The 24,445-nt window shown below is 37.8% G+C and overlaps 1 protein-coding gene across 3 annotated transcripts; it reads left to right on the forward strand.

Annotated features, from left to right (window-relative positions):
- The first annotated feature begins 3,432 nt into the window (after positions 1 to 3,432).
- Positions 3,433 to 23,923, forward strand: aff1 (AF4/FMR2 family, member 1). Of its 3 annotated transcripts, none has more exons than XM_074618875.1 (19): positions 3,433 to 3,669; positions 9,244 to 9,364; positions 10,453 to 11,298; positions 14,446 to 14,487; positions 14,843 to 14,929; positions 15,579 to 15,612; positions 15,822 to 15,879; positions 16,412 to 16,553; positions 16,673 to 17,707; positions 17,795 to 17,883; positions 18,028 to 18,256; positions 18,433 to 18,527; positions 19,440 to 19,503; positions 19,608 to 19,744; positions 19,945 to 20,016; positions 20,432 to 20,525; positions 20,680 to 20,714; positions 20,832 to 21,070; positions 21,769 to 23,923. In XM_074618875.1, exons 1-19 carry the CDS (start codon positions 3,617 to 3,619, stop codon positions 21,891 to 21,893), a joined length of 3,597 nt encoding a protein of 1,198 aa, XP_074474976.1. In that variant the 5' UTR covers positions 3,433 to 3,616; the 3' UTR covers positions 21,894 to 23,923. The 3 variants fall into 3 exon arrangements, with proteins under 3 accessions (XP_074474976.1, XP_074474977.1, XP_074474978.1); XM_074618876.1 differs by having other exon boundaries at positions 18,436 to 18,527; XM_074618877.1 differs by lacking the exon at positions 14,843 to 14,929 and having other exon boundaries at positions 3,437 to 3,669.
- Positions 23,924 to 24,445: the final 522 nt, after the last annotated feature.

Consider the following 24,445-nt stretch of genomic DNA (forward strand, 5'->3'; position numbering starts at 1 on the left):
TATGTTTATTGTGCTTATGTGTTTGGCTATTGAGAAATATTCACTGATATTATTGTAACCTTATGTAAAACAAGAACCTACTATTGCAAACCCAATTTATATTGCATTTAATTCTATTCTTACACAAACTATAAACAAATTAGTTTGGACTAATGCTGGGTTTTTGGAGATATACTACTGTATTTGGACAACTGCTTCTTTATACAGTACTATATGTGCAGCCTGAATCATGCTTTTTATTGTTTCCTTAAGGAAAATGACTACAACAACCTAAACCATAACAAATAAAATAATATGTACATATAATAACAGTAAATTGGAAAACAAAGTATTCAAAAACAAGGAGAAATATGGTAATAATAATAAAATAATAATAATAACATAAATAAATCAAAAAAATAAAAGAATTATTATAAATTACAAATTAAAATAATAATAATAATAATAATGCTTATTATTCATATTTTTATTATTATAAAGAAATATATGAATAAAATAAATTCACACACCAGATTCCCAATTCCTACTTATATCCCACGTTAATTCACTTGAACAGGACAGATACAGAATACATACTGTGTGTTTAAGGCACATTTACAAGGCATTGAGCATCCTGTATGTGTTTGTCACTGTACACATGTGTACTATATGTCAGTATGTGTTGCTCTGGTTATCATATAATATACATACATTTACCAAAAACAAATTTCACCTGCTCTTTGGGCATGTATTGGTTGTTCATTCTACTCACAAGAAACAATGTAGTGCCACCTACTGGTTATCATTTAAACTAATAAAAGTATCAGACGGCAGTCCTGCACACCATCCAGCCTCTGGATGGCAGGCTTGTTTTGCTACTGAGCAGTATTGTGTGGTTTTGTGTGTGTTATGCAAAAAGTGAAGTGAAGTAGTTGAAACATCTAATAAAATATTTATGTTTTTCAATAGCTGAGACACTTAACACAACCGAAATGCTGTGTGTCATTGCCCTCAATCGGCTCCGGAAACTAACTAAATTTAACCCCCAGATTGGTGCAGTTTCCTTGAAGGTACACAAAGTCGGTGAATGCTATTGATACTGCACTAAATACTGTGTGTTCAATACACCAATATACCCTAAATCCACATATTGGAAATTATTATTCTTTTAATTCTCTTTTAGTATTGAATAATGATCTTCTATTATATACTGCATATCAGGACCATGAGCCCCCAAATGTTACATCTTTATATTGGCTACAATCTTAAAAGTCTCATGGTCCACTGAGCTGTCCCGAGCCTCCAGTTAGGTCTAAATGAAGTAAGATGATGTTGGTGTGCTCTGCTGGCAGACGGCCAGTAGCAGCATAACAAACCACCCAGGGTGAGTGTCCAATAACAGGCCTTTCTGCACAGCCTGTGCTTCGGGCCTGCACTAAATCATACACGTGCCGGTGTCCATGCTCCAAGAACAGCAGGCATAGGCTGCTTGATTCTTTTGTGACGCACTTCATTGGCATGTTCATCATGTCTGGTTGAAATTTGTTAAATGATTTGTCTGTCATTGTTGGTTTTTTTTCAGCTGCAGCGCTCTGAAACCTAGAAGAGATATCACAAGCACTGGGGCTCTGTGCCATCAAATCTGAACTCACTCACCAAAACTGGCACCAAGGTGGAATAGTGAGTCAGAAGATCTGCTTCGGTGTTTCTGGGCAGAAGAGTGAATCCCTGCCAGCTCCAGAGGTCCTGCTTTTTTAGCTGTAAACAAGGTAAGGTATTGACAACCAATCAGACAAGGGTGTGACAGATGTTTATCAATTTCTAAATTAAAACAAATTGGTCTATTTTGTGTTATAGGTCAAATTTTTCTTTTCTTTTTTTTAAAGTAAAAGTGTTTTTGTTGTATCCACAATCACTTTTTTCCCCCACACATCTCTCCACTGTTCCTGTTTGAATTTAATTCAGGTATTAAAAAGCACATCGTCGCAATTTTTTCCATATTAATACATATTATTTTAGTGGGTTTGGTCAAAATGTCATAGTACCACTGTGATTTTCAAAGCAGGACATGCAGGACATGGAGATTGCCCTATATCTAAAGTCATGAAATGTCTAGCCAAACAGTTTATAAAATTAGCTTTAAAAAACCCTAACATAAAATTGGCTTTAAAGAAAGAAAGGTAATCCTGTCAGGTATCAGAATGGACTACCAGCAGTATAAATGTGCTTCAAATAAAGTTAAATCTGTCAGGAAGAATTTCAAAACAGACAACCAAATATTTTTTTAATCAATTAATATACTTTTATTTTTTTTTTAAAGTCAGTGGTTTATTGATAAAAAAAAAAACAACAACAAATAATTCATACTGTGTTTCTCATTTCTGCTATAATATTAAAAAGACCACCACTGAGATAGAATAGGATGATGACTGAATTGTACACTGTTTTGTTTTTAATTGATTATATGTGTTTTTGTATGTGTATGTACTGCGTGTGCATATATGTATGTATATATGTATACAGTATATACATATGTATATATAAATAGATTTTATTTTATTTTATTGTTTTAATTAAAATTTTTTACTTGTGTATATTCTTTTTACTTATTTATCTATTTTATGTATATAATGTGTTTTTGTATCTATATCTATACTGGCTTATTTTATATTAATATTAAGTTTGTTAAGTTTCTTTGTACCGAGAATGTTATTATTGGGGACGTTTGTGAATGTTTGTTCTGTTGTTTCAAATTAACAAAAAAATATATATATAATATTGAAAGAAAAAAAACACTTTTAGGCTCACATATCAGCTTTTATTCTATTCTGTCTATAGCTTTTATCTATCTATCTATCCTTATTTGTTTCAAGGTGTGAAATCTATTCATTTACCTCCAGTTTTCACTCGAAATTAAAACAATTTCCAAACATGCATGAGTTTTAAAATTAAAACTTTTTAAATCAGACCTCATAAACAGCAGTCTGTTGTAAAAACACATATCTAAACACAGATGACTGTACCATGTCTGGCTCACATATCAGCTTTTATTGTATTTTGTCTGTAGCTTTATCTATCTATCTATCCTTATTTATTTCAGGTGTGAAATCTATTCATTTATCTCCAGTTTTCACTCGAAATTAAAACAATTTGCAAACATGCATGAGTTTCAAAATGAAAACGTTTAAATCAGACCTCAAAAACAGCAGTCTGTTGTAAAAACACACCTCATAAAAACATATCTAAACACAGATGACTGTACCATGTCTGTCACGCAGGGGTAATGTTGTATAGTTTGGGCAAAAACAGTGACTAATATATCTCTTAATGGACTCATTTTGTTATATATACTTCTCTTTTACTCGTATAATAGTAACACAAGTGCTTTAGAGGTATTTTCTGACAAGCTGAGTGTATAAAACATGAAGCTTGGTCCCCCCGGATGGCTGAATAGAGTAGAACAGTCCAGTATGCAGAGAGAGAGAGAGTGGACGAACCAAACAGACTGACTGTTGGTTAGCAGACAACTATCAAACAACGGCGGCCTGACAGCCATTTAAATCAACTAATTCAGCTGTAAAAGAGAAAAATGTGACCAAGAGAGGAGGACACCTTGTGGAGGACTGTCAAGACACACATGACAACCAACTTTGGTTGTTGTGAGAGGAGCACCATGGCATCTCAGCCGAGGTAGGAAGAAAAACAGCTAGCTGCTAGCATCTGGGCGCTAGCTTCACAGCCTAGCTGGTTAGATAATTAACTAGCTCACTAGCTAACTAGCTAACTAGTAGTAGCTCACAAGTTAGTTTGAAACTCTGTGAAAGTACCAGGAGGAGAAAGGTAGTTTTCTGTTGTTAATGTTAAACTGATTTTAGCTTTGATAAGCAGTTCGAGGAGGAGGTGGAATCAGCTGGAAAGAGGCAGAGCTGTGTGTGTGTGATTTATACCAGCTGGTTTAAAGGGGCTGCTCTGTTTACACCATCTGGTTTATATAAACTAGTTAACTACAAGACAACTTACAGGGGGATTTCTGTAAAACCTCTCTGGGATTTTGGGTAACAAAGTTGGAAAACTGGTTTGACTCTTGTCTGTGTTAATGTCATTTTACTGTAACCAAAACAATATATATATATAGGGCAGGGTGACTCTCTTTAGCTCCTCTCCAGTGGCTCCCTGTGGATTTATAAAAAATGGAAATGAATTACTGTTTTTTTTTTTGTTTTTGTTTTTTACATTTTCATTTTATTAGGGCCATATTGAGGAAAAAAAATAAATCTGAGATTTCGAGAATAAAGTATAAAGTATAAAGTTTAAGAGAAAAGAAATATAGGGCAGGGTGACTCTCTTTAGCTCCTCTCCAGTGGCTCCCTGTGTATTTATAAAAATGGAAATTAATAACCGTTTTTTTGTTTACATTTTCATTTTTATTTATCATTGTTGTACGTCTATGGTATGACAAGAGTATTAGGGCCACATTAAGGAAAAAAAAAATCTGAGATTTCGAGAATAAAGTCAGAAGTTTAAGAGAAAAAAAGTCGTAATATTATGAGAATAAAGTCATAATTTATGAGAAAAAAAGTAGTAATATTATGAGAAAAAAGTCATAAGTTTAAGAGAAAAAAGTCGTAATATTATGAGAATAAAGTCATAAGTTTAAGAGAAAAAAAAGCAGTAATATTATGAGAATAAAGTCAAGTTTAAGAGAAAAAGTGATATAATAAATACTAATATACGTTTATTTGTAGAGCACTTTTCAAGCACAAAGTGCTTTCCAAGGAAAGTCACATCATGTACAACAAAATACACTGAAACATAAATAATTAAATAAAAAACAATAGAATGGGAAAATAAAGAAACAAGCATATACATATTCATACAGTTACCTATGCACATATATACACATCAGCACACAAGCATACAAAAGACTAAGTAGTAATATTATGAGAATAAAGAGCAGGCTGGTGTGTGATTTTTACCAGCTGGTTTAAAAGGGGCTGCTCTGTTTACATAATCTGTTTTATATAAATTAACTACAAGAAAAGTAAAAGCATACTTACAGGGGGAATTCTGTAAAAACCTCTCTGACTAACTTGGATTTTGGGTAACAAAGTAGGAAAATAGAAAAACTGGTTTGCCAAACTGCTCTGCCAATGGTAAACAGTGTATTCTCCTGTTGGTATTGACTCTTGTTTTGAGTTTGGTGGATTGGATGATTGAACTCTCTATCAGTAACAAGGAACAAACAAGACATATTGGTTATTTTACACTTTATTCATTTAATACACCATCAGGAGGCTGCTCTGTTTACACTCTGTTTTATATAAATTAACTTGTTTTATATAAATTAACTACAAGACAAGTATAGCATACTTACAGGGGGCATTTCTGTAAAAACCTCTCGGATTTTGGGTAACAAAGTTGGAAAACTGGTTTGACTCTTCTGCCTGTATTAATGTCATTTTACTGTAATCAAAAAAAATATATAGGGCAGGGTGACTTTCTTTAGCTCCTCTCCAGTGGCTCCCTGTGTATTTATAAAAATGGAAATGAATAACTGTTTTTTAGTTTTCATTTTTATTTATCATTGTTGTACGTCTATGGTATGACAAGAGTATTAGGGCCACATTAAGGAAGAAAAAAAATCTTTACAAGACAAGTAAATGCATACTTACAGGGGGAATTTCTGTAAAAACCTCTCTGACTAACTTGGATTTTGGGTAACAAAGTTGGAAAACTAGTTTGACTCTTCTATCTGTATTAATGTAATTTTACTGTAACCAAAACAATATCTACAGGGCAGGGTGACTGCACTCTTAGGCTATGATAATCTGAGCAGAAGAGATATATAAGACTTATGTTTCAGTCACAATTATACTCAACATGATTCTTATTAATATTCTTATTAATATAATAATGTGGCTTCAACTCTCTTGCAAACTGTCAAGTTAAATGTCCGATTTTTATTTAGACTTCTGGATAGGCAGGATATAAGATCCTGGTCATCTATTACAGATTAAATAAAAAAGTGAATGTTAAAGTTTTAAATAAAAGTAGAATGTAGCTTTGGGTTGCTTGTGCATTTCACGTTATATGCTGGTAAGAGCAGAGTGAAATGCAGATTTATAGTCTCTGCTTGCAAACCAATACTGTCTGTCTGGTATCACATGCATTGTCAGAGCATATACACACCAATATATGATGAAGCAAATTTTCTTAAAGGAAAACACCCATGGGATAGACATACAATTTTGCTCTCAATTTAATCATAAACACATTGGTTGTATAGATAATATTTATACTTAAAAGTGAAGCCAAAACATCTTGATCACCGGTTGGTGGCTGGCTGTTAGTTTACTTGATTTGATATGCAGCAGAGTTTTCTATGAGCACATTTTAAACGTCAGTATCGCAGGTGATCGTGTTCATTTAATTGTGGGAAGCCAAAATTGTGATTGTGATTAATATTCGGTTAATTGTACAGCCCTAATTAATGTGTCATCAGTTTTGGGAAGTATAGCATCATCATAGCAGCAAGGAGTCTTTGATTTTTGTCCTATTTGTACCTGTTCGATCACAGAATGAAATCGTTACAGAGGAACATTTCAAATATATGATGGATATATTTTGAGCAGTATGGAAGAAAGTGTCCACATTTTTGGAAATGGATGTTGTGTGAAGTGAAGACTGGAGAGAACGCTTACGCCAATGCTTATGATGCCAGCAGATATGTCACAACTATAAACATACCTGATGACTAAAGTGGACATTCCTCAATAAACTGTCAGTCAGTTCTTCCCGGTATTGGTATCGGTGCATCCCTACAATTTGAGTGTGCTCTGCATATGATTTAAAATGTGCCTAAATACTACCAGCAGCAACTTGAACTTGACTTTGGTGTCACCCCCTCAGAGGTGGCTCTGCATTAGCTGTAATGGCTTCTTTAAATTTCACAATATTTTCAGATGTGTCAGCCGTTTGACACAAGCCCTCAGGAAGAGTGCCGGTCGTTGATCCCAACTTTCGTAGTGGCCAAAAGGTGGTACTGCAACTTCCGTGTCCGTCACGTGATGCAATTGGGCCCAAAAATACTTTTTCCCATAGACATTAGACATTACATTGGGAAAGAGACGTCTGTAACTCAGAGGATAATTTTTTTGAGGTAAATCAACGTCCCAGTATGAACACTTGAATAGCCCTTATTTATATCATTAGGTCCTAAAAGTTGTAAAATGTATGCAATAATAGCCGAAACCAGAGTTATTTCCCGTCCTCCGTTCATGTGAATGAGACCCAGACATTGACGACAGCGCAAGCCATGACGACGGCGTGACGTTGTGACCCCGTGACAGAGTCATGTGACCGGGGGGACGCCACTGCGCATGTCCGATGGCCCAGTGAATGCGGAAGATCGCCGGAAGATCCGGGTACATTTCCAGATGGAAAGTCGAGCCATTTTGGCATCATGCGCCACTGAGCAACTCTCATAGGAATGAAAGGCGCCCCGCCTCCAACGCTGTATCCAGTTCTCTTAATACATCCATGATTTGACAGGAAAGCATGATTGACTGGAGTCATATTGTGAATTGCGGGTTACTTTCTGCCGTTGTATGTGGGTGAGCACGTTCTGATTTGAGTCCTCAGATTTTGTGGCTTCAGCCTCACGTTGCTTTAAATTCTACTGTGTAGTCATTTGCGTTTCTCTGAATCTAAATGATGTGCTTTACTGAATAAGCAAATCTGTCTTTGTCACTGATGGAACTGCACTGTGCAGGATTTTCTGTATAATTTACATTTCAAACAACAAACGTTGGGATACTTTGCCTGCCAAGGTTTGATGAAATTTCTACTTCTCTCCTGTAAGGGTTTGGCTGTTTCAGTATCAGCACAGCTTTCTTTTGTGGGTTATTCTGTGATGTGAACAAATTGTCATTTCACCTTTTTATTCTACTGTTAATCAGTTTCTGGCATTTGTCATCTGTGATTGGTAAATCCGTACACCTAGAGCTCTCTCATTCATCTTGGTGGAAGACTCTACACAGAAGGCACGGAGTACAGGAAATTATAATTTGTTTTAAAGGCAGGATAATTGCCCACCAAACTGTCAACAGGGGCAGCTCTAGACTGCTCAAAATAGTTGACATTTGTCAACACAGGTTAACGTTGGGCTTGCCTGTTGTGTAGATGTGAGTAATTATTAGTTGATTAGAGGTTGACTCAATATTAAGCTGTGTGAGTGCTGATTCTGGACAGTTTATGTTCAAGCCACATCAATAAGTCAACCCCTTGTATTGCCAGCAGGAGCTAATTATTTCTGTAAGTTGTGTGCTTGTGTCACATAATCAACAAAATGTATGTTTCATGTTTGTTCTGGATGATTAGTGTGCAATTTAATACATGCATAGGATGTTGCTTTATCCCTGGGTTGTACTGTGACTGGGTAGTGTCAGTTTGTGCTGTACTAGTAGTTTGGCCAATCTCTGCTCTATTAATGAGTTAGTGCTCATCTGTTTGGCATAGTCCCAAATTTGTCCTGCTCCACTTGTTGTCATGGAAACATCCCATTGGGGTTGCTGTCAGTGAGGATGATCAACACTGTATTTTGGGATGAAATGTGGATAAGTGTACAGTTCACTTCAGTATATTTAAAGTTTTAAACAGGTCCTGATCCCGTGGGGTCTGCTGTTTTTCCGCAGTGTAATTTACTATAGTGAACAAAATATTTTTTGCTGTTGGCATCATATCTGGACTGGTAGTATCCATGTGATGTCTGCATGGGCTGCATATAATCTTTAGGGACTAGAGAGAGCAGATGTCAACGTTCTGGTGAATCCTCATGGCGTCTGTGAGTCTAATTACAATTGTCGGTTGATATGATGGGCACTGTCTTCTCCCATTAGACCCTGCTGCTCTGCCCCTTGGGTTGATAAGTCTGTGATAAGATGCCATACATTTGCAGTCCCTAAATTTTCTGGTGTCTTTAGCCAAAACTGATCTCATCATAAGGATCAGTCACATTCATTGCTCCGGGGTTTATAAGTGTATGAAATCCTAGAAAATCAAAGACAAATACAAAATGCAGAGCTCTATCTAAAGAACAGGCTGTATTGAGTAGTGTAGCATATCACCAATTTCACTTCTAATATTTAAGGCACCTACTGCATCTTTAAACTGGGTAACTAATCATATTTAGTGTTACAGATGAAGTGATGCACTTGTAAATACAATGCTGACTTAAGATCTGTTTTTCTTTGTAATGCTCTACAGTATATACAATGAAGAAAGGAATCGTCTTCGCCTCCAGGCATGGGAACAGAGGAACCAAGAAGCAAGCCAAGCCAAAGAGCTCAACCCTGAGAATGTGCCACTCTTTGGGGAACCATACAAGGTAAAGACCCACATAACCGGAGTTTAATGCTCTATTGATTACACAGGGCTTCTACTGTATTTGTTATGGATAAAAAAGATGCTTATTTTGGACTTCTTTTTAAAAAAGTTGGAAAGGGTCAGTACCATAACAGTGTTGCATTTCAAGTAGGAATCTCAACAAAGAAGACATTGCTTTTAAATAAAATTTTAAAAACAAAAACATTATTGGGAAACAGTGAAAATTAAATGGCAAATTATGTTTAAACAGAAAACAAATTGTTTGCAGACAAAGGTGTCTGTTTAGTTTGACAGGTCAGCCAGATGTTCTTCTACGTCTTTTTAGCAAACAACAAATTATGATCTTATTGATGTTTGTGCTTTCCATAATAATGATAATAAAAAAACTCATGCTTAGTTTCTTTAAAGGGGACATATCTTAAAAAACTAACTTTTCAGTGCTTGTGCACATACATTTGAGTATCTGGAGTGCCTACCAACACAAATTGTGAAATAAGACAACCCAGTCAGTTTTTTTGTGAGCTGCTTAGATCAGAAAAAGTGATTCTACAAGCCATTCAGGTTTGTCTCCCCTTCCTATGTCACATGCAAGCTCATTAGAATATATCACCCACAGCTTGAGAACTACCTTTGCAAAGGTGCCTCATATTTTTCTCTCAAGCCAATCAGAGCAGACTGGGCTATTCCTGGAGGGGGTCTTAAAAAGACAGGTGCTAAAACGGAGCGTTTCAGATAGAGGGTGAATACAGGTATATTCAGACAGTATGAGAAAAATGTGTTTTTGAATATTAAAGCATGTAAACATGTTCCAGTAGAAACCCCAAATAGAAGCATGAAACTGAAAATGAGCATGATATGTCCCCTGTAATGGAGTATATGATAATGTAATATTTGCATTTTTACTACAAAGATTGCTCTCTCTGTCTTGTCTTTAACTGATGGCCAGTTCCTGCATCTTTTTGGAAAATATTAACTGTAACTAAAAATATATGATATTTGTACACAAAAAAACGCGCAGAGGAGATGGTAGGATTTCAGAAAATTAAAAGACTGTTTTGTGAACTGAGATATATGTTCTTCTTTTTGCAGACAAACATAGGGGATGAGCTTTCCACTCGAATCCAGAGGATGCTTGGCAGTTATGAAGATGTGAATAATCCACATCCCTTTGCCATTGAGCCTTTACCCATTCCTACTTATGCAACCTCCTCACAGTCAGATCAGGGTCAGCCAAACACAGATAAACCAACCAAACCTCCATTCCATAACCAGGTCCATTACATGTCCACCCAGAGTCAGAAAGCCCCCTCTGGTAATGGTTACTCCTCTCAGCCCATGAGGACGTCCGCTGCCTCTTCTTCTCCTAACCACCATGGACATTCATCCACTTTCTCAAACGCGTCGTTGAACCACAGTCAGCTCAGCCTCTCGGCACATCAACAAAAGAAGAGTGAAGCCCACTCAGATCTCAGGGAGCGTGTCAGCCTTCCCCATGAAATGTCTTCTCGGTCTCCTGATGCTAAGCCACCACCCTTTCCACATTCCAGTGACCATGATGACAATGACACGGACACTAAGGACGCCTTTGATAGACATCAACTTCAAGTGTCCACAGATCTGCCCTCTGAGTCTGCCAGCACCATGGATGTTTCCACACTTAACCTAAAACAGTCTCCCAAAGATGTATCTCGGCCTCAAGCCAACAAGGGTAACGCCCTACCTTCCCAGACCTTCCCTTCACTCCTATCGTCTAAGCAGCCCGGTGTAGTCATGACCCACAAGCCAACAGCATATGTGCTGCCCATGAATGGTCAGGACCAGGTGGTCAGCGAGTCTCCTGAGCTGAAACCTTCACCAGAGCCATATGTACCTCTACCGGAGTTAATCAACAAATCTGACCTGGGCAAAACGAAGATGCTGCCACAATTTTTGGAGGTGAGTTTATTGTCTTAGATCTCATAACTGTATTACATATATGGCCACTTAGCTTAGTATAAAGAATAGAAACAAGAGGAAGCTGCTAGCCTGGCTAGAAATAGTCCGACTTATAGAAGTAGTCCGACTTATAGAAATAGTCCTGCTTATACCACCCTTAAACTTGCTACTTGTTGTTTTTACGCTTTGTTTTTTGTACGAATCAAACAAACAAGTTAAAATGTTTTAATTAGTGAGCTTTAAAGTTGCCGTTAGGCAGATTTTGCTACCTTTAGACTAGGGCTGTCAATTGATTAAAATATTTAATATTGATCAATTGCATGATTGTCCATAGTTAATCGTGATTAATCGCAAATTAATCACACATTTTTTATCTGTTCAAAATGTACCTTAAAGGGAGATTTAAAAGAAGTATTTTAAACTCTCATCAACATGGGAGTAGGCAAATATGCTTTATTTATGCAAATGTATGTGTATGTTTATTATTGGTAACCAATTAACAACACAAAACAATGACAAATGTTGTCAACAAACCATCAACGGGCCTCAGTCTGTCAGCCTGAAGATGTTAAACCCACGACGGTCATGGGCTTGTGGTAAATTGTGTTTTTAACAAAAATTATATATATATACTAAGTAAACAATAATACATTTGTTTAACACAAGAACACTGTTAGGCTAAATAGTACAGTATGGTGTAGATACTTTGGGGTATATGATTTGAATCCTGCTTTTTGAAAAAAAAAAGATTTAGCTATTTTATGAGTATATTTTCCTCTTCAGATATAATTGTCTGGCGATATCATATACTACTGAATCTCTTGTTTGGTGCTTCCAGGGACTGTGGGGGAGGTGATAGTACAAGGGACGTCGTAGTTATTATTTCCCAGCAATGTTGTCTGGTCTATGAATATATTGTGGGATTAGAGGATTGTGTGCCTGCTGATCTCAGGATGTTCTCTGAAACCTCTCCATAGTCTTCTTTGATATTCTTGCTCGACTGATCAGGCGTTTGAAAAGGTCTTGGACTTGCTTTGTTTGGGAGAATTTGGCTGAACTCCAGTTCAACTCTATTCATAAACACACACACACAACCCCTCCCCCTTGCCCTCCTGCAGCAGTACAGCAGTGCTGAATATGCTGCTGTTATCGCTGCTGGGACGAATCCAGTGCAGGATATCTAGGCAGTTACTCATTCCCCCTATTTCTCACCAACTCTACACTCCTGCGTTGAGTTGCACATCTGCAATAAGCCATGTATAAGACATTTTTGGATACGGTATAATCAGATTTGTCCCTTTTAGCTTCCAAAACCATTGAGAAGTAGAAGACGTGAAGAAGTAATGTTATTCCTACACACAGGTCAATACAATGGGGTCATGGGTCAGAAAGCAAACGTCCTTGTGCACACACAGCAAAGACAAATGTTAATCAGGTGTCTAGACTGCAGTTAAACTGGTGTGACAAATGTGAAAATGGTCAGTGACGCAAAGTCGTGACACTCCAGTCCCCTGAACTGTGATGGTCATGAAGTTCTAAAACACAACTTTTCATGAAACGGATCAGAAAATAAAACGCTGACATTTCAGAAAACACAGAGTGGGAAGTTTGTAGTTGTTGGGATATGTTGTTTTTCTCTTTAGAGACACTGTAGCGCACTCTTAGTATCACTATGTCCTCTTAATATCATACTGCTCGCCAGCATGCAGTTTTGCGTATGTAGTGTCATGTCTTAATTAGGTGCATGGCATGGTATATTATTGGCAAGCAGCCTGTGGTTTGTGTTTTTTTGTGTGTGTGTGTGTATATGTGACCTCAGCTGCCTGTGATAACTTCACCCCTGGGCTCAGCAGCAGAACAATAAATGAGCTTTGTCACCAACTTACATAACTGCTCTGGGGGCCCATTCACTCTGACCTTATCTCAAACACTGTCCATTCAGAAGGAAAAACTGAAAGACAGGCCTGAAAACAAACTGAAATGCAGTCTGTTGACTCATTCATTCACACACAGTATTTATCTGAAGTTGGCCTATGTTGCTGCCTGATACGCGGTATTGCGTCACTCATCTAGTGATTAAGGCTGTAGTTAGTGGTGATATAGTAAAGGAATGCATTGTATTCATAGATGTTTGTAATGTTTCTCACTCCCCCATTTTATACACAGAGCAGACAGACTATTTGAATAAATGTTCACTCATTGGGTGTAGGATTTTTAATTTGGTCTTTTTAAGTTAGTATTTAGTCTAAGTTTAAGTTTCGCTTCATTATTAAACGAAATAATGATGCACATTGTTATCCGTATTTACCTTTTTTATGTATGCATTTGCTTTGTCATAATTACATGGAAAAAAGGACATTAATATTATTAAGGACATATTATTATTATTATTATTATTATTATTAAAAGGACAATTATTTAGCTTTCGTATGTAATAACTGAATTAATTGGGGGGTTTTTTCTATGAATTTTCAATGCAACCGTAAAATCAAATCACTACACTTTTTGTTTTGGTGTGTACAATGTGTCTCCATCTCAAAAAAGAAAAGAAAAAAGCTCCTCTGCACCTCATCATACCTAATGTCAGTGCTTTTCATTTAATATTAGCAGGTCTACGCTGCTCTCTGCTGGGCAACACTGACATGCAATGCACCCCTTCACTTTGTTTTCTTGTCTTGTGATTTTGTTTTAATATGGCATGGAAAATTCACGTCCCAATGAAAAACAGTTCCGTTATTAAAGAAAGAAAAAAGCTAAATAATAATAATTGTCCTTTTTGAGTATACCTACAGATGATTTGCCATATTACAGGTTATGTATAAGATAAATGACAGCTCTTGTATTACAACTGGCAATGCCCCTAGCAGGGATAGATAGGCCTCTATGTGGGTGAGACTTGTATTCAGAGCATGCAGCACATCGACAACAAGGAGTGAACAATCTGAGATGAAAATAGGGGAAGGATATTGGCAGATTCAATGGGGTTTTTATTTTTATTTGATTAAAGTTTAACCTGTGAAATACCATACATGGTTTGCTCTGTAAAATATTAGCTCCTCAACAAATTCTTATATATTTTTCAGGTTATAAAACAGGCTTTTCAATGTCTTTTTTGGAAACTCACAATTATTCCTTTCCTTTCTGCAGACAAGGTCAAATGAAGTTCAGTGTGTCGAGGACATCTTGAGGGTAAGTCCAGATGTTTAAATTCTCTTTTACGGTAGGCTATTGTCTTTTGCCATGATATACATGTGAAAAGGGCTTAGTTACACCTTACGTCTGAGTTCAAAACATCTTAACCTACCTGTTTACACAAATAGACAAGGTTACTGACTCACTATGTACATGTGAACACAAACGAAAGCATTTAAGTGTACTTAAACTTCTAAGTGTAAGATATATTTTTCAAAATATCTTCTATATCCTGGATACCCACATCATATTTAAATGCAATGCACATGCACATTTTACTTTACTACTTTACTTTAACGATTCATTTTACACAGAATATTATGAATCTAATCGTACTAAATTACCTCTGCAGGAAATGACCCACTCATGGCCCCCTCTCCTGACAGCTATACACACACCTAGCACAGATGAACCCTCCAAGTCCCGGTTCCCAGCCAAGGTATGAGCTTAAAGGTTGAGAATTATTGAAAGCTATCTTTATTTTATGCTCACCAGCGCTGCCCATGTGTACATAGGACGAGGGGTCTCGGTATCAGTAATCTTGCGTCGCCTTCTCAGATGAAGCCCACTATAAGTGAGGAATCCTTGTGATGCACAAAAGGAAATGGATGAACCCTTTCCATTTTAGATCCTCAACGAGCTTTCCTCTGGTGTCACCCTGAGGTCAAATTGTCACCTACACAGGAAATGGACTCATGTAAGGCTGAACTTTGCTTCAGTATGCTATAGATATTCTTTTCCTCCACCATCAAGTCAAATTATTGAATTTGCACACAGGATATCTCAAAATGTAGGATTATCAGATCACCATGCAATTAGATGAGGACCTCCATGTTCAGAAGGGATACACCCTTTTGATTTTAATGACCCCATGGCCTTTTGTCTCACCACTCTCAGGTCAAATGTTTCATGGCCTCACTACTGCTTAAGCTGCACGATTAGACATTATTACACACCAATCTTTAATTAACATATTATCAGTTTAGTGTGAATGTCGATGCAAATGTATTCTATACAAATCTATATCAAACAAATGTGTGACCCTGGTTAAAACTTACTTGTGTTTTTTTTCTTCTGTATCTTCACAGGAAACAGAGCATGTCTCTTCATGTCCAGGAAAAAGTGAGTAATGAGGGAATGAAACGGAGTACAATTCAGGCACAGAACAGAGATGAACATGATAATAAATAGAAATGATTTTACTGTACCATCGAAAGATCAACACTGAGTGCAAGTCTGTTGTGTCTGGAACTGATGTTGGTAGCAGACAGTTACATGTACTTGTGTTTGTTTTGTTGAACTAATGTTTGTTTTCTGTCTTTTCTTTCCAGGAAACTATGAGTGTTCTCCTGCAGATCCATCCCAGCTCATCCAGCAGAGCTCCTCATCGTAAGTGAATTGGCTTTTGACAGTTTTTGTGCCATAATTTCAAAATATGACACACAGCAGAACTGTAAGTTGCCGGCCTGAGGACCATTGTTTACAGGCTGTTTTCAACCAGCCATTCAGACAGATTCATATTTTCATTAGGGTTAGCTGCAACTAAAGATGATTTCATCGTCTGCAGATTATTTTCTCTATTAAATGTTTTGTATATTGAAAATAATGAAAAGTGGTTATTATAACTTCCCCCAGTCCAAGATGATGTATTCAAATATCTTGTTTTATTCGCCCAACAGACGAAAACCCAAAGATATTCATGTTACTATTATAAATGACAAGGAATTCTGCACATTTGAGAAACAGCTGAAAAATTAAAAAAAAGTCGAAGAAAAAAATTATTTGTAGAGTCAAAAAAACAAATTGAAAAACGCACTGTCTACCAGCACAGCCTGGGCATGTGGGCCACAGTGTTTATTTCATTATATCTATAACAGTACCATGTGATATTATTGTGGTGTTTTGTGTGTTTGCGCTGTAGTTCATTTGAAGCAGCACATTCCAGAGGGGTAGAGTCCGCCAGCTCCAGCGACTCAGAGAGTAGCTCGAGATCTGAGTCGGACAGTGAAGGCACCATCGAAGATCCACCTCAACTCCCTGTAAGCAACTCCGTTAAAACCGAGGTAATTTGCTGCTTGTCCTTGTATTCCTATTAAATAAACAATAAACATGTAAACATGCATTATCTGAACTGTTTGCTCTTCTAAACTCTAAATGTTGTTTGTGTTTTGTTTTTTTCTAGCCTGATGCTCCAGCAGTGGCCCATGGTGATTGGCAGTTGGGGAACTGGATCAGGTCCAGCCAGCAAAACTCCAGCACTGAAAGTCAAAGCGGTGCACATGCCTCTGAGAGCCCTGCTCACAAACAGCAACCACCCACTCAAAGCTCCAAGCACTCACTCAGTGTCGAGGTGGTCGACCCCACCAGGGAGTCCAAACCTCAGCTTTCATCTCACCACAAAGAGTTCACTGATAGGCTTGCAAAGCCCCAGCAGCACAGTGAAAGCCCTCAGGACAACTATAACAATCAAAGTAGCCAAAAATCTCCCTCTGCTGATTTGAGCAGCTGTAGCAGTTCCAGGAAACTTTCATGCAACACTCACTCCTCAAAACCAGCGAAGGCAGGTTGCCCAGATCGCACTGAAGCAGCTATCAGCGTGAAGTGTGAGGAAGTTGTCACCACGCAAGGCAAAGATCCCTGTTTCACAGATAGACCCAAGGTAAAGACGAAAACAGGACATAGCAAGAAAAGCAAGGACAACATTGACACTAAAAGAGACAGTAAGAGGACTTCTAAATGCACGTCACTTGACAAGCGGAAGGCTGGATCACAGCCTGCAGTCAAAGTGGTCCTGTGTGGTCATTGTCCATCATGTGGTGTGCAATATCCTAACCCCTGCTCCTGCCCCACCCAAAGTCCTGCTCAGCCTGACCAGCTGTCTCCTGCCCCGCCACTCAGAATCAGTTGTAACAAACCAAAGTCAGAGACCATCTGCCAGAAGGGCACCAAGAATCCTCACAAAACAACCCACAAGAACTCAAAGAAGACTGAGCAGATAGCCAAGAGTTCTCGGGACCCTTGCAGGCCTCCTAGGTCCCTGCTGGTAAAGATTGATCTAAGTCTACTCTCAAGAGTTCCCCGGACCTCCAGAAACCCCCAGGAGATTCCCAGCAATGCAAAGAGATCAGCACTAGTCATAGAGAAAGACGGAGGGGGCAGTGATGCTTCTACAACACACAAACTCACCAAAACCAGCAAAAAGAGTATATCTCAAAATGTGAGAAATATGAGGGACCAGGTCTGTTCTAGTTAGCATACATGTACTTTATATTTTTATTTTAATGTGTGATTTGTTGTCTTCTAGGTTGAGGTAGATAATACAACACTTCCCAGGAAGAAACAGAGGCTGGAAAACAAGAATACCTCATCAACTCATGCTTCTGTCAAACTGGAGTAGGTCCCCTAAATCAGAGGCGTCCCATACTTGTTTTTTTTTTTTTTTACCACTGATAACATTAACATTTTTAAAATGAAACGTTTCTTTTTGTTGTGGGAGTGTGTCATATCAAACAAGCTCACTGATCTTATCACCTACAGACGTTCCAGCAATCCAAAAGAGGACAGAGAGCGAAAGAAGGCAAAGAAAAACCCTGTCCCTCTGCAGCCGCCTCTGACACCCAAAGACGCTGCTAAAGGCCCAAAGGTGCACAAACGCAGTTCTGGGGAGACCCAGGAGACCAGTAAGGAGGCTGCGAAGAGCAAAAAAGACGCACGCAAGCAAAAGAAGAGCAGTGGAAAGTACACAGAACACCCACCCTTTGAAAAGGTAACAGGATGTAAGCACCTAGTTTATGTATGTTAATGCATTGCTTCTTTTCCTGAGACAAGCTTCTGCAAGTTCTCATAGCTGAGCTATTCTAAGAAAAAGGCTTACTAATGAATTATCACCTGAAAAGGGGAAACCATTCAAATTGTAATTAAACGTCTGCCCTGCGATCCTAGCAGAAGTCCCCAAAGAGCAGCCTTGCCGTCCCGTCATCTTCACAGCCCACCAGGGAAGCTTTGAGCAACAGGCCCTTGTTCAGATTAGAGGACAGGTAAAAATCCTTTCTCCTGAGTTAAGTTGTTCTATAGTTTTTTTGTTATGTCCCCTAAAATCTTGGCTGTGTCTGGACCTAGCGGGATTGCGTCAGTTTTTCCCATGGGGAATCACAGTATAGAGACCCAGAAACCCACAGAGAGTGTTGGTTTTAGCAGTGTTAAGATTAATGTTACTTGGTGTCACCTACGTAGTGGGAACTCTCCTGCTGACCTTTAAAAGCTACAGTAAGTGGTTAAAATTACTTTCAAAAGTATGCACTAATCATTTAAGGCTAATTTTCCACACTGAGATGCTCAATAAATATGGTCTCATGTCTCTCTATTTCCCCTGTGTCCTCTCCTCTACCATCTCTTTCTATGAAAATTTTGGGTGTAACTAAATTTGATAGCTTCTGCACACATCAATATACAGTAATCTGACTATAATCAAGGAGGCACTAGTGTTGCACATGTGTGCAAGCGTGGAGGTCACCGCTGTTCCCTTGTTGCTAGATGTTTAGACAATTGAAATTTTGTTTTAGCTTTTCACTTAAATTAAATGTAAAACGCATGAAATGTATCCAATCCGCAATATCATAAATGTTCACTGACGGCTGCTATTTCAAAATGACCCGTTTTGGTGGAAAATCTGGCAAGTTGATGGGTTTTTTATGGAGAAGGGGAGATGACGAAGAGAGTGGTTAGATGAATTGTAAGTGTGGGATGGGAGAATTAGATGGCAGAGAGTTTTCATTCATCTTTATTATTAGGTACAGGTTAAAAATCGTATTTTTAGTTTATGTAAATTGTTGCCACAGTTTTAATTTACAACAGTGCACTTGATTTGTATCAGTGATGACAGATTTTATTGTGTTATGAATAGTATTTGTTAGTGATCTAATAAAGCTTTTTTTCACCTGTACATGTAGGCAGTATCCAGTGAAGCATTATATAAAGGAGGCCAAAAAGCTGAAGCACAAAGCAGACGCAGAGGTAGGTTCTCTTTGTTTGCTTTGATTTATTTGACTAAAATGACTGCAGTAACACGAGTAACTTATAACCAAATTGTTTTTTTTATTTTTGCTCTCTCTCTGTAGTCAGATAAGCTCAGTAAAGCTTTCAACTACTTGGATGCGGCCATGTATTTTGTTGAAAGTGGCATTGCCATGGAAAAAGATCCACACATTTCAATGTCTTCCTACACAATGTTTGCAGAGACAGTGGAACTGCTCAAGTACGAACCCACTTTTATCATTATTATCTGCACTATTAGTATTTTGTTGTTGTTATTAGTTTACATGGTCACAGACATTGAAATGTTTTTATTTTTTTTATTTCTAAGTTAAATTTTAAACTTTAATATGAAGGTTTTTGGCTCCATAACTGAATTTGATTCATGCATTAGTTTTACCGCCACATTCTCCATTCTCACAGGTTTGTACTGAAACTTAAAAACTCAGTGGACGCCTCTTCTACACCCTCAGAAAAGGACTTTATAGCTTTATGGTAAGGTGTAGATTACACTTCATGTGCTGTTTCTCCACACACCGGAATGTCCCTAACATTACTGGTTATATTTGTCTCCTCTTAAGCGTTGTTTTTTGTTTTTAAGCTTTCCACCATCTATGTTTTGGTTCTTGTCTAAAGAGGACAGATTTGGAGACTTTGATTGAATTTGAATTTCTCATTTGTTGTCATTCATTGAAGCTGCAGTTTGGTAGCTTTGATCAAATATGATAAAAAGCTATTTTTATAAAATGACCACTATAGGCTGACCGTAGTGCATTAGAAAGACAATCTGGGGGGAAAAAAACAGGTTCCTCTGTGTCTTCCTGTGCTCCTGTATGACATTTGCAAGATTTCACTTTGTTTTCTTTAATGAATTATGAATAATTTAATAACTTTTATTTGTGTCTCGTAGTTTGAAGTGCCAGTCTCTCCTGCAGATGGCCATGTTTCGCCACAAACACAAAACTGCACTCAAGTATTCAAAGACTCTCACCGATCACTTCAGTGTAAGTATTAATTATCACTATAACTCTTTGTTGCCAGTGTAGTTGTTTTGCAATATTTAGATCTAATTAACACAAAATCGAATTTACTAATTATACTGAGTTGGAAGAGAGGCACCTATTTTGTTTTTGCTAATTAAATTTGGACCTCTTTCAGAACTCAACAACTCACGAGCCTGTAGTAACATCAAAGTAAGTTTGAATGTTACATTCATTGTGTGGGTATATTGCAATAAGCAGCGATAAGCGTAGCACATGAAAAGTCTACATCTTTTTACCCGTCTCTTTTTTTTTTTTTTTTTTTTTTAGAGTCACAGACACCCCGTCCTACATGCCCAACATGCCGTCTCCAGCCAACACGTCCACCAGCTCGGGTCCCGGCTCCAACCACAGTGGCAGCGGGTTGGCTGTGGACCCTGTCGGCAGCACTGTAGCCGTTCCCCAGGCTATTGGACAAGTGGCATTCAACTACATCAACATCACTATGTTATTCTTGAGCGCTCATGAAATCTGGGAGCAAGCAGAGGAGCTGGCACAAAAAGGCAGTGGTAAGAATGGATGGAAAAGAGACGGTGTTACCAAACGTTTAAGCTAAAATCCTAAAATATTCTGAGGCAGAAAGCTACATGAATCTGAAAAGCTCCTTGATATTTGTAGTGACACAGCCTTAAAAATAATAATAACTTTTCAAAAACAAAGTTGCGAAGTACAGTAAAAGTGAAAATAAAGTAAAGAAAAGCTTCAGATAAGAGAAAGCCAGAAGAGAGAGATGAGTTTTAAGAAGAGATTTAAAAGACGATACTGAGCATACTGATACTCAGCAGTGATCAGGCTCACAGGGAGTTAGCAGATCACAGCCTGACCATGCAAGGCTTTGAAAAATGAGCAGTAAAATCTGTAAAACTCACAGGTAACCAGTGAAAGTTGCAGTCCTTATCTGTTTAATGACGTGCGTCAGGATAAATATTCAAGTCTGGAAGAGATAACCACTTTAGGACCTTCTCTAGATCTGCAAACTGAAAGGAATGACCTGATCATGGTGAAATGTCTTAGTCGAACATAAAGGACTGCACCACTTTAGTCCCATGAGCATCAAAAGACAGCTCGGACTCCAAACTTATTCCTAGATTACATCTTTTTTTAACATAACACAGGACACATTACATACAGTACATATCAAGCTATGAGATCCATTTGGTGCAGTGTTGTGTCACTGTTGATGTTTAATGCTTTCTTTATGTTTCAGGTATGCTGACAGAGCTGGACACAGTTATGGGCCCATTGAGCGCAACGTCAAGTATGAGCTCTATGGTCCGTTATACGAGACAAGGCGTCCACTGGCTGAGGCTGGACAGCCAAAAGGTAAAGTGAGCAACGGCCTGCTCCGGGTCACAGAACACCTCGGAGCTGCCTCGCTCTACCTTTACTTCACCTCAGTGTGTTTAACTCTGATACCGACCTGGACTGTCCCTCAGGCTTGTGCCAGTTTTTCTTTTCCTTCACACGGACATAAACTCATCTCATCGAAAAGGTAGACAAAGATGTCATCTCACGTGATGCGCGTTCTTCAGGATGCCAACACTGATCATTGCACTTGTTTATTGTTTTCTCACATGTCCACTTGGGTGTCTTTTCTCTTTCTCTCTGGCACTTTTATGAACATGGGTTTTCATCTGCTGTAATCCACATATATCATGTCTTGCATCTACGTTGTACCTTCCTGTTCCTCTTTCATCAGTTAATGTGTCGGAATCATTTGTGAATCGCAGCTCTTTTATTCAGGTGCGACATCAACCAAATTTGGATGGAAGCACATCAAATATAACCAAAAGTGCCATTTGGTGGCTCTATAATTCTCCGCAGCCTTATTTGCATGGTTGTGGCGCAAATCCTGACACAGATCTTATTTATTATGTCACCTTTTTGTTATTAATGTTACTATAAGGCACTTAAATAATTGTTTAAATGTATCATGATTTTTATTTAATTTAATTTTCTGAAAGATCGGTTTGATTTGGCTTTAGGGATTTTTGTATTTTTTAAATTCTGCATTTTATTTCTCCCATGAATCAGCGAGGATTTATGAAGTCACTTCTTATAACACTTGTACTGGTAACACGGTCTAATCTTGACCTATGTTGGAAGAAGAGAGAAGAAGAAATATGGGGAAATTGTTTGCAAAAGCACCAGATAATATTAAATCATTTTCAGTTTTTCAAATGAGTGTTGCTCTGGTCAGATTGAAACATTATTCTTGTGCAATAATAATTGCCATACAACACAAAAGTGCCATTCTGTTAATTAGACGTTTGTCCTCTCAGGACATGTAGATTGAATTATGTACAGAATGAGTGTTGCCTATAACAAAGATAAATCTGGACATGAATAATGAGATACGGAGGCAAAGAGGGGAAAGGTAATATGATTGCAGGGGAGACTTTACCTGTAAGGTTCAGTCTTTGATGAATGTAGAAATCAGTGTGTGTCAGGTGTTACCGTAGAATCGGTGGAATTTTAGGGCATAACTAGTAAAGGTCTGTCGGGTGTTTCTGATGGTTTTGTTGATATGATGGTAGATGGCTGCAGCTCGGGAGCAGGGGAGGTTTGGCCGTCGTCTTTCTCTGTAGTGACTAGTTTCAGACCAAAGCAGAATCCATTTTATTCTCGTCATCCTGTTAAAAAAATAATTTGCCCTCCTTCTAATGGAAGTTATACAAGCATCGAAGTACAGTAAACATCTTTAACTACTTGCAAGAACAAAAAAAGGGGGATAATTTTACATCCCCGGCTTTCCATAGGTATAGTGGTGGGTGTAGTGGTTGACCGTGTTTGTCAGTTTGAGTTACCTTTCAAGTATAGTGGGACTCCCACAGTCGTTCAACAGATATGAAACTACAGTAGTGTTCCCTTTATTTGTTTTTGCACCAGGAATTGGCTTTCATCTATGTTTCCCACACTTTTGTTGAGTAGCAAATGTTGAGTTCCAATATGTTTACTAAATCTGTGGGAGTAGAAGAAAAGGCCAAACTATAGCTTACTAAAAAAAAAAAGCACTTTGTTGAGTATTTGTTGTTAATTTTAGAGCGTTATTGGACAAAAGAACACCGCGTTCCTTTACTCTTGTTTAATGTAACTTTGATTCGAAGCAATAAAGCATGTTGGTTACATTTTTTTTTTTTTTAGTGAGGTGTTGACGCAGTTATCACAAGTTCACGTGGGATACAAAAATAATCAGTATGAAATCGGGATGTGGGAAAAGAAACATTGCTTTAGATTAGCGCATTCAGATAGAACGTTTCTTGAAATGAGCACCGTTGGGTTTTCAAATGTTTCGCTTGTCAATTCAGTTGGTGTGTCTGTGTGTGTGTGTGCAATTACACGATAAAAGGGCTAAACGAGGATCACGAAGTGTTCCTGACTTTATTTTTCTCACATAAATGATAAAGTGATATTTTTTTAAGTAAGGACGAGTACACTGGTGCCACGGCATTTGGGATTATTTTTATGTACCGATCATCAGCAGGCTGCTATAGAAATCATCTTTAGAGTTCCTTGTGATGTCTACACTGCACACAAGGTCTTTTTGACATTCATAAATAGCGCAACTTCAACTGTTTTCTTGTCTTTTCCAACCTGTGGCTTTAGTTCTATCATCATGGATTGTTGGTGCTTCATTTATGAATTACTCTGCAACAAGTTTACACTTCTTGTCCAAATAATTATTTACTGGAGAAATGTTCAGAAACATTTTTGAAGGATGCTTTTTTCCTTTTGTGAAATATGTAAAGGATTTGTGTTGCAGTGTACAGAGATGAATAAACACTGGAAAAAAAATGTATTGTTGTTTACTCTTAATTTATTGTTGTTTACTATTTTTCTCCAAGGAAACAAGAATTGCATGGTTTGGAGGTAAAGGTCAGTAA

Source organism: Sebastes fasciatus, chromosome 19 (assembly GCF_043250625.1).
Source record: "Sebastes fasciatus isolate fSebFas1 chromosome 19, fSebFas1.pri, whole genome shotgun sequence".
NCBI classification, from domain to species: Eukaryota; Metazoa; Chordata; class Actinopteri; order Perciformes; family Sebastidae; genus Sebastes; species Sebastes fasciatus.

Excerpts from the sequence above, each read along its gene's own strand:
- aff1 (XM_074618875.1), top strand. The coding sequence starts at position 3,617 with ATGACAACCAACTTTGGTTGTTGTGAGAGGAGCACCATGGCATCTCAG. Across the intron at positions 15,880-16,411 it reads ATCCAGCAGAGCTCCTCATC|TTCATTTGAAGCAGCACATT; the intron begins GTAAGTGAATTG and ends TTTGCGCTGTAG. Across the intron at positions 20,017-20,431 it reads AAGGACTTTATAGCTTTATG|TTTGAAGTGCCAGTCTCTCC; the intron begins GTAAGGTGTAGA and ends TGTGTCTCGTAG.